Source organism: Hydra viridissima, unplaced genomic scaffold (assembly GCF_058129835.1).
Source record: "Hydra viridissima isolate aposymbiotic clone 2 unplaced genomic scaffold, HvirCarnegie_v1 scaffold_2, whole genome shotgun sequence".
Classification (NCBI taxonomy): domain Eukaryota; kingdom Metazoa; phylum Cnidaria; class Hydrozoa; order Anthoathecata; family Hydridae; genus Hydra; species Hydra viridissima.
In genome coordinates this window covers 16,544,650-16,561,237 of record NW_028324301.1, presented here as the reverse complement: position 1 = coordinate 16,561,237, position 16,588 = coordinate 16,544,650, and the positions used below count along the sequence as shown (strand labels likewise).

Below are 16,588 nucleotides of genomic sequence, written 5' to 3'. Positions count from 1 at the left end.
GATAAAATTTAGATAGCAAAATGAAATTTAGCAAGACAAAAAATTGCAAAACAAGAAACTGCGAAGAGAGAAACAAGCAATATGAGAAACAATAAAAAGAGAATAAACCGATCAAATTGTTCAAAATTTTTTGCAGAAACACATTGCTGAAAATTTGCTACTTTGGTAAAAAAAAGAGGAAAGAGGTTTTACTTTTCCTTCTTTACAAACATTAAAATTTTCTTTTGAAATTCATCTTAGATTAACTAATCATTTAATTAAAGGGCTCCTCTTTGTTTTCCAATGCTTTAAGATACAAAATTGGCAAATCTTGGATTAGGAGAAGCAACGTATTTGCGCGGCACAGTGGGCCAGGACTCCCATATTTTAGACAAAATTAATTTCTTTTCGAGCATTCAATCTTACAATCTTCATAATAAGTGCTAGTTGGCCTTTGTACGACTGGATTCAGGATATCATTTGAAATCTCTGAACTCAATACAAAAAGACTTTATTTAGATTGTAACGTACTTCTATTTACGTAAAGCTTAACGAACAGATAAACAACCTGCAGCAAACATATCTACTGTTGCAAGGTTATAAATGATAAATAATCGAATGAAACGTCCATCAAAATAGTAAAATCTCAAAGCATGAATAGGTAGTATTTATCTCAAATTGTTTTTCATAAGTATCAGCATTATCGGCAGTGCGAAAAAGGCTGCTGCTAATATAATAGGTAATTTTTTTCAAAACTCAAGGTTTAAAGGAAATATTTCAATCACTCTTAACTGAAAAAATCGACAAGCTGTGTTTTGAGGTACCAAAGCCTTCAAATCAAGATAAATTGGTAATTAAATCTTTTTCCTTGTTAATAGATATTATCTTAAATTTGCATTTTATCCTTACTTCATAATGTCCATCATAAAGGATAAATGTAAGCAGTACTCGATTATTCTAATCCAAGAGTGCATAGAAGATAAAATCATAACGAAGACTTTGCGAGACCTTTCTCTACAACTTTCTATTCCAAATTATCAACTTCATTCCTCTCTTTTTGAGTAGCGCCACATATTGAACATGAAAGTGATAAATTATTTTTTTCAAAGATAGTCGTGGCTACTTTATAATTATAGTTATTTCAATAGTCGTTTACTCTTTACTCTTTCTCAAGTAATCTAGGATTTATTATATTCCTGTATTTTTGACTTATTTTTAAATATCAGAAGTCCGGCCATTATTGCATTCAGAGAAAAATGTAAATAACGGAATGACCTCATTTATTTTAAATAAGAATGAATTATTTTACAGTTACTTTTAAATATTTTTACAATATGAGATTAAATAAAATTTAAAAAAAGAGTTCTTGTCTGAAAAGATTTCACCAAAGATTTTCATATCTACGTTTTCAAACTGTACTAGAAATGAATCCGTACTTATTTTTCATAGCAGCCAACCTTTCAGCCTCGTAAATTCCGAGATGTTTCACTTTATTCACATATGCGCCTTTAAGAATCGATAATCGCACTTTTTCTTCATCGTGTTCACTACTCATCTCGTTAGCAAGTTCAGTGAGTTGCTGGTGAAAGCAATAAATATCATTGCTTATTTCAATTAATTCTTCTTGAAATGTTGCTGAAAAAAAGAAAGACGGAAGAAAAAATATAACAATTAAGACTTTTCGGAAACTTTTTACGGATATTAAAAAGATAAAACTAGTGTTTCTATTTATTTTCAAATGATATAATATTTTTAAATATACTAATATTAAACATAACAATTCTTGCCTCTGACTAGAATCGAATATTAAAAAGAAATTTGAGATAAATTTAAACACGTAATATCTGTAAAAAATATTTAAAATCTAAACTTACGTTGGGGTTCAACTTTATTAGATTTATATTTGATAAGTTTAACAACTTCGAAGACAATCCCAACAACAGAGAGACAACCAATCAAAATGGCAAGCCATTTGAGAGAGTTATGGAAGGCAGGAGAATCTTTTGAAAAAATGTCTTTTAAAACCTGACCTGCATCTTGGACAACGAGCATCTAAAATAACAATCATTATTTCTATACATGAAAGTAGACGAATGAGCAAACCAACATCTTATAAGGAAAAAACCAGGTGTCCATTGTGAAAATATACTTAAAAACGAAAACGAAACCGAAAGTCAAAGTTTACATCTAACACTACTAATCATCTAGAAACTTATCCTTAATAATTTTCGGACCGATAGGCCCTAGAGTATGGGATTAGCTCTGAGCCAAATTTATTTATTTTACAGCTGATATTCTGGAAACCCTAAAGGACACAATGAGCACTCCACTCAGATAATATTTTATAGATACGGTCTTCTGCAGAACAAAATTGGAATTAGAGTAGGGATAAAAAAATGAAACGTATTGTAAACAACAATATTTTTAACTAACTATATAATAGTCAAATAAATAAATAAAAATACAAATCTTTTAGGTTTTAACTGATGGGTTCTTAGGATTTTGGGTATTTAGATACCATGCTGTCAAGAGTTTGATTAAAAAAGGGGCTCATTCAATTGTTAGAACAATTTAAGATCTAAGGTAATAGATAAGCGACCCAAGAAAAAAAAGTTCTAAAGAACTTCTATAAACTTTTGAAACATATGGCCTATAGAAATTCTATAGGATTCTATAGAATTTCAATTAAATCTCTGCTATTTTCTATAGAAATTCCTATAGAACTTTTTTTTTTACATATACTAATATAAAAAAGTTTTATAGCAAGCTCTATAGAAATTAATAGACATTCTATAGAATTTCTATAGCATTTCTATAGAAATTCTATAGAATTTCTATAGGCCATATGTTTCAAAAGTTTATAGAAGTTCTATAGAACTTTTTATCCTGGGTATTAGACATTAATTGCCTTTCTTCAGAAGATAAAATTAGATACAGTGGAACTCAAGTAATTCGAACTCCTATAATTCAAATGATCATTCAATTCAAACAAATTTTACTATTCTGTCAGGATTTACTAACAAACACTAAACTCCTATAAATTGAAAACTCACGTAATTCAAACCTATTTTGAGACCCCTAAAAGAATTGAATTGGTAGAGTTCAACTATATTCAAGCTCATTTTGAACTTATAAAATTAAAAGTGAAAAGTAAAAGGAAAAAATACCGGAATACGATCATTAAATGAGGCAGCAAATGCAGAAATTTCGTCGCTTTTTGACCCAATGAAACTTTCAATATCTTTAGATAAAACCATGCTAAAACCAGACATAACAAACCCATAACCAGTTTTTCTATTTTCAACCGATTGAACCTTCAGCGATTTTGCATCAAGTACTGACTGGTAATCCAACATGGAGAATGCATCAACATACACAATGTCAACCACTTTCTGCTGCAAGTTATCAAGCATACTCGATACGTTTGTATAATTTGTTACTAAAATAAAATATTTTATTCACCATCATCATGGCTATTGTGTTAATCACTTTTCATCATCATGATGATCATGATAATCATGATGATCATGATGATCATGATGATCTTGATCATGATAATCATCATCATCATCACCATGATCATGATCATCATCATCACCACCATTGTCATCTTTACCTTTTGCATTCTTTAAAACTGCAAGTCTTTCTTCAAATGAATTTTTCAATACAGCAACCTAAATAAAAATTTGTTTAAAAAAAAAACTAACAAAATTATCATAAAAAAATGAAAAGCAAAGTAAATAGATAAAAATAAAACATTTTGAACAGTTTGGTACACTGAAACCATAAAGACCTTGGAATCGTACAACATCAAGTCTTCTGATGCACTAAGACTGGTCAAGTTTGTAACTATAAAACCAACAATCAAACCGTTTAGAATCAATCCAGTTAAAAACCAAATCAATGCAAAGGTTCTTGCAGGAATAGAACGAGGACTTAAATCACCATATCTGTTTAAAATACAAAACATTACTTGTAAAATGAGATATAAATGTTTGATGACTGAACTAAAAAAATTTTTAAATAAAAAAGCCAAAAAGAATGTTTTAAGAACCTCACCCGATTGTTGTCATGGTGACAAATGTAAACCAAAACCCAGAGAGTGGTCCTCTTAAAGAACTTCCCTTTGAGAACTGATCTGGATTTGCAAACTGATCCTGAAATTAAATAATTTATTAAAAAGTTAAACATTTTTTAAAATTTAATAGTTATTTTTTTTGTGTTTACAAACTTGTCACATCCTTATTCCAATATTTATTTCCAATATTTATGTAATTAGTCAGTTCAATTAACTTTTATAATTCTACTCTTGTCAACTAATTCAAAATTTTATTCATAAATTTTCAATGTACTATGTTTTGTATACATTTACATTACATTAAATTACATTACTTATACATTAGATACATACATACATTAGATACGTACATACATTACATACATACATACACATACATACATACATACATACATACATACATACATACATACATACATACATACATACATACATACATACATACATACATACATACATACATACATACATACACATACATACATACATGCATACATACATACCTATGTACGTGAATGAATTGAAGTTTTTCTTTTTACAAATTTGGTTCATTGCAGATATTCCAACAACACAAAAAAGAAATGATTTTGTTCAACTTAAAGTATTGTGTAACTCTTTCATTAAAATTAGGAAAAACAATTCTTGCAGAACTGAAAGATAATTAAAATTGGAAACTGAATTAATAAAGAAGTTTGATAGGCTTTTTGATGTGGCCCATGCAGATTGTGACAGACTTAAAAAATTCAAGATACAAATTTTCAAGATATAAATTTTCTACAAGACCAAATAGATAAAAAAAAATGATAATGGGCACAGGAAATTTAGAATTTAGAGAGCATTAACAAAAATGAGTGTATCTACATTTCTAAAAGGCAACTGAAGTTAAAAAGAATACTAAGACTGTACTGGTTGAAAAGTATTCACATTTAGAATATACAGAAATCTGCAACTTAGTATACAGAAGCACAATTAAAACATAAAACAATTAGAAAATCAAAAGCCCAAAATATTCAAAATACTTTTGTGCCAAATACACCCCTAATTGCTCATTTTGACAATAAAATTTTACCAGACATAGAGAAACCTGGTTAAAAGGATGCTATTTGTTAAATCTGGTTTAAATGTTGAAAATCTATTGATATTCCATGAAACTTTCCATGAGAACTGGTAAGGAAACTTAGTTGATGTGTTGAAAGAATGGAAAATGAGTGAAAACAAAGACCTGTCGACCAATCTTGTTCCAACTAGCAGCTCTGTGATTATACAGAACCAGTTCCAACCAATGTATATGGTATTCACACCAATGCTATTACTATCATTCAGTAGACATGAAAATTATTTACTTTTTTTGCCTGCAGGTATCAAGTTCTTGAAATTATTTTGGCTGAAGTTTATGACCAGTTTTTCCAGCCTCTAGGACCAGATTGGAATTATTCAGTCAATTCAAAGAACATTAGGAGCTTGTAGACACTACCAAACACAGTGCAAAGGAAGCTTCTGACATTGAAATCAAATCTGAACTTTCAGTTGCTGAATGTGTATGGTTAATCCAAGTGAAGAAAGATACTTCAGGATTCCTTAAGAATGAACTCTCTGAAAACATTCAACCATAAAAAGATAACCTGGAGCTCATCAGACTGGCACTAAAATTCATTTCAGCCGTCCAGGAGCCTATAATTATGCCAGGTGGATAGCGAATTTTACAACTCAAAAATCAATAAATCTGTTTACTATGGTTAAAATTAACCCAATTTCTCTTATTTATAATCCAGCTCCATGAAACTTCTGACCAATCTTAATTTCAAGCAAAAAAAGGCAAGCATGAAACTCACCAATGATTGTGCTGAGCTGTGAAGTAAGCAGAGAACTTCAATAATGTACTAAAACTTGATGAAACTGAATAGCAGTTTATATTTCAGATTATTGAATATCACAATCTTATGAGAATAGTGATCATTCATTACTCATGTAAACACTTTGACTCAACATTATATGACAATTAAATAAATCACAACATTTATATTCAACCAAATTGATGTGATAAGTAAGTATTTCAACCAAATTGATGTGATAAGTAAGTATTTCAATCAAATTGATGTGATAAGTACTGTTTTATCAACTTTTTTTTTTCAACTTTGAGTCTCTTAAGCACCCAATAAAACTTTATTTAACCTTGAAATTTTATCAAAAACACATCAAGAGCCAATTTTATCAAAAACACATCAAGCCCAATTAAAAATATTTTTTTAAAATACAATCTTGAATTGGTCTTATAAACATAAATATATAATATATATCTTTTTTGATAAATGTTAAGCACTAATTTACCAGGTTTCTAATTAGGGTAAGGTTGCTAATATTGTACCGATGCCTATATTGTACTTTTAACATAACTCATTATTTTTACAACCCACAAGAAATTTTTTAATTTGTTTTTTATCTTTGCTGAATGAAATTAAGTAGTCAATTGTTTTTTTTTTGTCATCCGACTGCATTAAGGCCAGAGTAAGCTCTTGTTGGTTTGTTATTGGAGATTTCTTATTTTAGGTTTTTATGGCTAAGCGTATTTCACTAAAAAAAGCAGAAGATATGATTTGTTCTGTGTATTTATGTTAAAGGATAATTTATCTAAATTTAAAATAAATACCTAGAATTTAAAATGTCTCATTTTTAGTTGTCAAATTTTTTAATTAACTGAATGTCAGATTAGTTGTGTAAATTGTACCTCAAGGCATGTCCTAAATTGTACCGACGCAACCACTCTGACCGCTAAAAACGCGTGTAAAGTTTAACAAAACCCTTTTGAGATTTTAATTAGAGAAATATCCGTACTTAAAATACGAACTTCACCAATTAAACAAAATAAAAATAAAAATTTCAGTATTACTCTTGTATTGACAAGCAATCCTTAAAAAGATGCACTCTCTAGTTCAGTTTTACCAATATGTCAAGGCTGGTGTCATGTTGGCTGTGCAGGTGTTAATCAAAAACAGACACAATATATCTGAAACTTTTGCCAAAAAAATAATGTTTTTATGTATTTTATTTTACAATATTTAGTGTGGTTGTTTTTAAAACAGATATAGTATATATTGTTTTACATTACTTAGTATAACTGTCTTTAATACCTACCTTCCTCCTCTAATCTAATCTTAGCTAACCCATTGGTAAACATACAATATAAATAAAAATTGCACCATATGTGGTGATACCTGTTTTCGGCATTTCCCAGAAGAAAAAATAATTCAAGTTGCATAGAGTTTATTAAATAAAAAACTTCATTTCATTATATTATGGGCAGTTAGGTGCTATGTTATGTTATATCAGAATATTTCCAATTACTGATTCTATAAAAACCATTCCTTTTAACCAGTTCTTTAAATCCCTTAATTCTAAAATCATAAAATATTTGCAAAGCTGTAAAGTAATTGAAATCAAGAAAGTGGTACAATATTGGATTACAATGGTACAATTAAGGATCTAGTTTCCTTAATTGTACTCTTAGCGCTATTTTTTAAATTTGATTCTTCGAGACTTAACGCTTTTTAAATTTTGAGTTTTTTTAACATCTTTACAACAAACAATCCCTAAATTATGAAATCCAATTGAAAATCCATGTTTTCACTTAGTAGATTACCTACATTTTTTAGTTTTGTCTTAGGGGGTACAATATTGGCAACCTTACCCTAAAAAAAAAATCATAAATAAAAAAATATCAAATTTAAAACAAAAACCTGCAGCTAAGAATATCACAAGCAAAAATATTCAACTTACAGTGAACCATATTAGGATGCCAAACAAAGAAGCAATAGCATAGCTGATAAGCAGTAAGGGCCATACGTTAAAAACACCCAATATCATTTTGTTGATTACATCATTTATTTTATTTTCATCACGCACAACCATCAGGATGCCTGGTGACTTGACCAGCATAGAAAATATGCTGTCAGGTGCTACTTCATAGCCTTCTACTCCATATATAGGAAAACTTAAATCTACATCGTCATTTATCGAGTTTTTCAATTCAAACTCTGAGCTTTTCACAGGATCATCACCAAACTTCGATTGAGTAAAATACAGTTCAGAGTTAGAGTAGCCTTGACATGAACCGCAAGACTGAATGACCATCTCTTGTAACAACTTAATAAAAAAACCACTGGGATTCGAATTAGAGTCCATTACAGTAAACGGGTTCTTAATGTACAAGTTTGCATAAATTTGCTCTGCACATTTGCATGTCCCTGAAACAATCTTAAACAGTTAAACCTAAATGCATAAACTTTATCAACACAAAAGCACTAGTACACATACAGAAAGTGAAACTAGTTAAGAACAGTCACTGACTTGCTTGGTATTCAGGAGCAGGTCCACTCCCAGTAACTGTAAAACCTGCAACACTGATATTGTAAACAGCATAGTTAAGAATATCTCTTTGCTTGTAGTAAAGGGTGAATTTATCAAAGTCCAAAACAACCTTTTTTTTCTCTCCGCCTATTTCCATTCCTGATTGATAGCTTAAATAATAGACAAGTCGATATCCACGCAAAATGCCATTCACATACTGTTGTGGTATTGGATTCCAAGACACTGACCACCAGCTCATAGATTGCATGTCGTTTACTTTAAAACCAGGCACAGGAACAGAGGGCACTATAAAACAGAAAAACACTTCCTTAGATTTAAGTACATTAGTTTAACAGAATGTTAAATAAACGCAGAAGGAAAACTAAAACCAATTCTGATACATTTAACTTCTCTGAACATTCTGTTTTGATTTTTCAGATCAAGATTACAAAGTATAAACTAATATAAAAAACCCCCTTCCCCTCTTGCCATAAATTACAAAAAAGCAGAATAAAAACTACTTCCAACCTCCTTCTATTGTTTTACACATCGTAAATTGAACAGGACCATCTCCATTAGAATTGTACCCATACACCTCTACTAGATAAAGAGAAGAGGGTTTCAAATTCTTTATTGTGAAGGCATTAAAACCAAACTGCGCTTCTACTTCTTGATATGGTACCTTAGCTCTATAAATCTTGTATCTTATTCGATAGCCAAGAATTTTGCCGTTTTGATACTTTTCTGGAATGTCAGTCCACTCTATGTAAATTTCAGTTGGTTTTGGGGAAAAAGAGCTTGCTGTTGGAGGAGGCCTTTCAGGAGCTAATGATAGAATCTCAGATACTCAATAAAAATTTACAAAAAGCATTTTGAAAATTGAAAAAACAACATCAGTTGCAACAACAGAGAAAATAATTTTGACTTACGACTTTCAACTGCCTGAAAGGTAAATGTGACACTAGGCAAACCATTTCCATTCTCGTGTGAAGTCAGCATGTAGGCTTTATATTTATGAGATGTGATTAGATCTGGCACAAATCCAAACGCACTACTTAAGTCTAAGCCTCTTCGCTGCCATGTAGAATTTTCAACTGAAATATCCCTGTAAAACACATAAAACCACAACTCTGTTTTGTTGCAAGGGTCTTTTAGCCATGTTAACATTACAGTGTTTTTATCATAGGCTGAGACTGAGATGTTGTAAGGTGGCAGGCAAGGTACTGAATATCAAAAACATACTTTTAAAAGATAAATAGCTGCACAAAGCAAACTAAAACTGCACAAAAAATTATTCAGAAAGCATCATAGATTAAATTTTAGAAAATTACCATCATTAGAGTAGTATGTTGTACTTGCTACACTGATATTCATTAATGTCCCAGTTTTATCAATTCCATCAAGAAACTCAACAATTTGGTCATGCAAATAATCAAACTTCAACACATAATTAACAATGATACTTCCAGCTCTAAATTAAACAAACTTTTTAATTCATCATAACCATTCTAATTTTTTATAGTTACTATATTAAAATGAATGACTTTTAAAGTTATATAAGTCATTTTTTTTAAAATCTGAAACAAAGTTAGACATTTAGATTTAACATTTGAGGAATTTAAGTTTTTTTTTAAAAAAAAAAAAGAATAAAGCTATCTTCAAATGAAGAATTATTTACAAATAAAGGTTAGACATTCTTTTTAATACTTCATTTTTACTAGAAGTTGGAGCAAGTTATTACTATTATACAGAAATCTTATTTTATTTCCGAATACTTTTTTAAAAAAATAAGCTATATAATACATAAATAAGTCCCATTAATTAGATGAAGAGTTTTACATTTATTGAGGCAAGTAGCATTTTATCAAGTTGTTCTATTACACAAATGGAATAAAATAGTATGAGTTTCTGAAACTGATTTTAAACCAATCAATCTGATTTGATCAGCTCAGAAAGTTAAGGATTTTTTTAGTTTAAAAATGGAAAAAACTATTCAAAGCATGCAATAAAAATAAAGTCATATTTAAGATAAAAAAATCAAATTTAAGCTGCAATATTTTGATAGATAATTTGAGTATTAAAAAATTAGTCCAAGAAATAAAACTTAAAAAAAACAGAAAAGTAATAGTAATTGATTTAAATCTTAAAAATATCCCAAAGGGTTAAGATAAGAAAAATTAGTTTTAATCTCTAAGTTATTTTTCATACCAAAAAAAGGAGTAAAAAACATTTTGCCTATAATATCAGCATATAATTGAAGAATAAAGCATGGCATTAAAAGTTAGTTCGTTGCTAGTTATCGTTGTTTAAGTCAACTTAGAAAGTGGATTGTAAGGGTTGCAGAAAAGCATTACACTTAGAAGTAAAAGTAGGAAATCAGAATCTATCAATAGCAAACTGCTTATCTTTCATTACAAATTCATATAAAAGTACAATATTGTTTGTAAATGTTGTGTTCATTATCTTCTCTCTTTTAAGACCGGCACCGATCTCTAAGATCAGCCTGTATATTTATACATATATATAAATATGACACATAAATACAAATATGTCAATAACTCATAACTCCTCATAATCGACTGGGTCATTCAATTTTCCTTCATACAATCTACATTTAACTATTTTACCTCTTAGACTCCATTTGCAAGTTTCTTCATTTTGAATTGCAAAGTTTTGGCCTTGTCTAAAGACCTGTGGTACAAAAGGACCAATATTTTTATTATGGTATTTTTTAGATTGAATTTTCTCTTTGACTAAATCTCTTGACTGTTTAAATTTTTCCTTATTTTGAGTTTGAAATCTGGGTAAATTGTCTCTCAGTTGACACCCATGTAATAACTCTGCTGGAGATAAGCCACATTTTATTAGAGTATTACCTAATATTAAGATACCTTTATAAATGTCTTCACTTGACATATAACATTTCTTTATCAACAATTTTATTGATTTTACAGTGGCTTCTGCTAAACCGTTTGATCATGCATAGTGTGGACTACTCAATATGTGTTTAAATTCCCATTGTTGAGAGAATTGACGGAGCAATTTCGAACTATATTGTGTACAATTATCTGACACTAATTCTTCTGGGATACGATTTCTAGAAAATGATTCTTTGCATGCTTGTATTACATTAGTTATCTAGTACTTGAAAGCAGAAACACTTCAGTCCACAGGCTATAGTAATCAACAATAATTAAATAGTTTTTATTAGCCCATTGAAACAAATCAGTTCCCAGTTTTTGCCATGGTCACATTGGAATTACAGGAGATAACAGATGTTCTTTTTGCTTTGATGGGAGATACTTCATACATGCCTCACATTTTCAAAATAATCCCTCAATTTGGTTATTTAAACCAGGCCAGAAAACACTCTGACGTGCACGCTGTTTGCACTTCTCCATTCCCAAGTGACCTTCAGGTAATTTTGAAAGAATTTCTTTTTGCATACTAACTGGGATTACTATTTTATTTTGATATAACAAAAGTCCATCAATTTTAACTATTTTATCATTGAAATCCAAATAAGGCTGGAGATTAGCTGGACAGTATTTTTTTTTATCAGGCCATCCCAAAATTATACTTTCTTCCAATTGTTTCAAAAGTTCATCTCCAGTTTTCTTCCTAATTTCATCTAACCGAATCTCTGTAGCAGGCATACTTTTTTTTATTGAATTAACATATATGTTAAAATCATTTTCTGCTATCTCGTCTTCCTTTATAGGTTGAGATACAGGTGCACAAAACATTGCATCTGCGTCAATGATCAAGTTGCCAGGAACATGCTCTGCAGTAAATAAAAATCTTAAAAATTTCATTCTTAAGCATTGAATTCTTGGAGACATCTCAATAAGTGAATAGTAATTTAATATGGGAATTAATGGTTTATGATCTGTTTCTAATATAAAATTTGGTAGGCCATAAAAATATTTTGACATGCATGTGCACCCCCATGCTACAGCTAATATTTCCATTTCGATTGGATAATAATTTTTCTCAGTCATTGTCAAAAATCTAGATGCACAATCAATTGGTTTGTATACACCATCATGACTCTGGTAAACAACTACACTAAGTATGTTTAACAAACTTCCATCTGTTCTTACTTTTACAGGTTTTTTAACATCATAGTGGGCCAAAATGGGTGGATTAGTCAAACTATTTTTTACATCATTGAATGCTTTTGAATGATTGTCAGTCCAAAACCATGCTGATTTTGAACTTAAGAGATCTCTTAAAGGTTGAGCTACTTTAGCAAGCGATGGATTAAATTTTGATAATTGCTGAGCCATACCAAGAAAGCTATGTAAAGCTGTAATATTTGTTGGTCTTGGAAAATTTTGTATAGCTTCAACTTTTTTGGTCAATGGTTTTACTCCCTCTGCTGAAATTTTATGACCTAAAAATTCTACTTCAGTTTGATTAAATAAACATTTTTCTAAGTTAAGGGTAACTCCATGTTCTGCTAATCTACTCAGCAATGCTACAAGGTTTTCATTATACTCAATTTCTGTATTGCCAAAAACTAAAAAGTCATCCATAGACCTTCAAAAGTCATCCATTTAGACCTTCAATAACATGATCCATTTTTTTACTAAACATTTCTGGAAGAAACGACCAAAAGGTGCAGTAAATGTACATTTTAATTGACTTTCAACATCCATTGGTAACCGCCAATATCCTGAGTTGGCATCTAATTTAGCCATATATTTATGCCCATTTTCTAGTTACGCCAATGTATCATCTACACTGGGAGGTTCATAGAATTCACGTTTTGTATCTTTGTTTGTGTCAAATTAATACAGATAAGAAGCTGTCCGTTTGGTTTTTTCATGACAACTATTGGACAACACCAGTCTGTAGGTTGATTCACTATTTTGATAACACCCATTTCTTTCATTCACTCAAGTTCTAACTTCAATGGTTCAAGTTGTGGGAATGCTACTCACCGTGGCGCTCCAATGTGGTATTGTGTTGCATTTTCTTGTACTAAAATATGTACTTGATCACCTTTAATTGTCCCTAATCCTTTATATACTGATGGAAACTGTTCTATAATGCTACATTTTGATTTTGTAATTGTAGCACAAATGAATCCTTCTGGAATGTCTATTTTAACCAGGTTAAACTTTTGTAAGGCAGGTCTTCCCAATAAAGTAGTTTGTATATTCTTACAAACATATATAGTAATTAATTCAGTGTGCTGACCATTGATTGAAAATGATTTTTAAAAGTAACCAAGACAATCGAGTGCTTTATGATCAGGACCTATTGTTTGTTAGTAACATGTAAATGTTTAATTTTAACTCCAAACTTTTTTAAATGATTAGTTCCTATAACTATTACCTCTGCACCAGTGTCAACTTCAAATGTTACTTTTCCATATTTTACTTTTAATTATATTTCCCAAGGTCTTTCTGCATTATCTACTCCTACTCTACCCAAAAATAATGCACCTAGATGCTGCTGCATGCTTTACAAATTTTTACTATCACTTTGTTGATCAACACATCAGGAATATTTGATTTTGTTTTTAGGCAAACTGAACTATTTGTGAAGTGGTTCATAATACCACATTCTCTACAATTTTTACTCCATGCTGGACATGATCCCTGAATAAAAGGATGCTTTTTTAAACAGAATTTACATCTCAATGAATTAAATTCAACATCTTTATCATTGCTAGTATTCCATGTGGGTGAAGTAAATTTATTTTTCCCGTACAATTGCTGCCCAATATGGTCTACACTCTAAGTGTTATTGTTTCATAGTTCAGATACACCATCTTGTGCTTTTTCTGAAGAATGACAAATTTCTACTACTTTATCTAGTGTCAAATTCTTTTCAGAAAGTAATTTTTCTCATAATTTGTCACATCTTATCCCATATACAATTTTATCTCTTAATAAACTCCCAAAACAATCTGCAGTGTTACAAAAATTGCAGTTTTTACTTAGCAATTTTACTTCTGTTAAGAAATCATCAAAACATTCACCATCTTCTTGAAAACGTTTGAAATATTTGTCTTTTTAAAGTCTCATTAACAATACCCTTGGCAAACACTTCCATTTTCTCCAATATATTAGCTGGATCTGTCTTTTCGTTTTCGGTTAGGTTTAATGATTCATAAATATTTCGAGTTTCTGAAGAAAACGTATATCTTAACATAGCAGCTTGATATGCTGATGGTTTCTTTTCTAAATCTGACAACAAAACATAATCCTACCATTTCTCAATCCATAAACAAAATGCAGCGAATCTATCTACAGCTTAATTCAACATTGGAGGAGAAACACCTCCCTTACCACTTTCTGCCATTTTATGTGTAACAATTCACAGGATTGAACAAGATAATAATAAAGAGCTTTTGCACATTTCTTCACATACTCATAGTGCCATGTTTGTTTATTATCTTCTCTCTTTTAAGAATGGCACCGATCTCTAAGATCAGCCCATATATTTATACATGTATAATAAATATGACACAGTAAATATTTATACTAATTTTATTAAGTCAACATTAGAAGGTTTTGGAAATTATTTATGCTGATTACGATGTGAAAATTCAATATACCATTCTTAAAAAATATATTAACTGTTAAAGATTTTTAATATCCTAAGAAAACGAATCAAATAATTGGCTCTATGTTGTTTAAAAAGCAATCTATCAAAGACAAATTGTAGAACTGCATAAATGAAAATTAAAAAAAAACTTGTGCATGTTTTAAAAATAATTTCAAGCTTAGAATCATTTTTCCAAAGTTATTATCATTAAAAAATATTTAAAATTACCAAATTAAAAGTATTTTAAATAAATGTCTCAATTTTAATTCTTACAGGAAAAAAGTTGTTTGAAATTCATTAAGCCCTGTAACTATTTGCTAAAAAAACATGTCACAGCCACAAATATGTCAAATGATAAAAAAAATTAGTGCAGAAACAATGTATTTGTGCAATTTATTTTTTCAACAACCTTTTAGCAATTTTTTAACACAGCCTGTTAAAATGTGCTACAAAAGTATATGCAAACAAACTTTAACAACATGTTAGCCCACTAAAGCAATAAACCCATATCCATTTTTAATCCTACATTCATCAATCCATCTTTTATATATTCTATGAAAATTACAAACAGAAAATCTTTTAATCTTTAGTTGTATTTTGCATGGTTTTAATTTTATCAACATAAAAGTATTGTAAACTGTTTACATTTACTTTTTTTTAAAGTTTGAATCCCAACCAATAATAAGAATAACAAAATGATATAACAAACTGAACTGATATTAAAACTTCAGAAACAGTAATCATAATAATAATCAATTAAATATTAACATAAATTATTTTTTTAAATTAAAGTTTAAAGCCTTACATTTCTTTCCTCTTTGGAGATTTCTGAAACATTTGTTTTGCTGTCAAATATGTAAGTTACCTTGTTGCTTAGTTATGTAAGTTACTCTGTTGCAAAAATCTCAAAGACAAGTTAAGTTGTTAATGTTTTCTCCAATGCCTTTTTTTATTGTATATTATTGAATATAAATTCCTATTACTTTTAAACCAGTTATTATAAAACCAGTTGTCAATTTAAGTCATTAACTAGCATTATATTCATCAATCAGCTTTTATTTTGGCCTTTGTTTAAGTTTGACTTCATTAAATTTCTTGATTTTCATTTTCTCTTTGATCGAGTGTTGCAGTTGTATATATTAATAAGTTAAATGTGTTTTTCAGTTAAGAAAATAAAATTGCATAACAATGTAAACTATTTTCGTTTTCTCATTTGCATTTTATTTGTTTTGCTTTCCCTGCACTTAAAAAAATAAATTAAAATTAATCAAGTTAAAGATAAATGACATGATGAGAAATAAATTTCATTAAAGAAAATTAATTCAATCAAAAATGCATAAAAAATAAAATAACTTAGAGATTAAAACTCAAATTTTTCTTATCTTAACCCTTTGGGATATTTTTAAGATTTAAATGAAAATAAAAACATATAAGTTAACTTAGCATTTTACAACTCATACAGAATATCTTTTAATTATGGAGAATAAGTATTGTAAAGAGAATGGCTTCTTATGACATCAGGTTTTTTGTATAATTAAAATTACAAATAAGACAATAGTTCTGAGTTATTTCTAAATACAAACAGCTTTGACATTTTATTTGACCATTATTCCAGATGACATCATA

At 29.4% G+C, this 16,588-nt stretch overlaps 1 protein-coding gene across 1 annotated transcript in view; it reads right to left on the bottom strand.

Annotated features, from left to right (window-relative positions):
* Positions 1-1,244: 1,244 nt before the first annotated feature.
* LOC145195994 (uncharacterized) overlaps positions 1,245-16,588 on the bottom strand; it is a 247,611-nt gene continuing 232,267 nt past the window's right edge. Inside the window, exons 194-204 of the mRNA XM_090078096.1 lie at positions 9,733-9,872; positions 9,331-9,624; positions 8,930-9,226; positions 8,402-8,707; positions 7,832-8,298; positions 4,039-4,136; positions 3,773-3,929; positions 3,596-3,653; positions 3,147-3,418; positions 1,854-2,031; positions 1,245-1,614 (exon numbers count right to left, since the gene is read on the bottom strand). Of these exons, the coding sequence (XP_089934222.1) occupies positions 1,388-1,614; positions 1,854-2,031; positions 3,147-3,418; positions 3,596-3,653; positions 3,773-3,929; positions 4,039-4,136; positions 7,832-8,298; positions 8,402-8,707; positions 8,930-9,226; positions 9,331-9,624; positions 9,733-9,872 (2,494 nt within the window). The 3' untranslated portion in view covers positions 1,245-1,387. The remainder of the gene's footprint in view (positions 1,615-1,853; positions 2,032-3,146; positions 3,419-3,595; positions 3,654-3,772; positions 3,930-4,038; positions 4,137-7,831; positions 8,299-8,401; positions 8,708-8,929; positions 9,227-9,330; positions 9,625-9,732; positions 9,873-16,588) is intronic.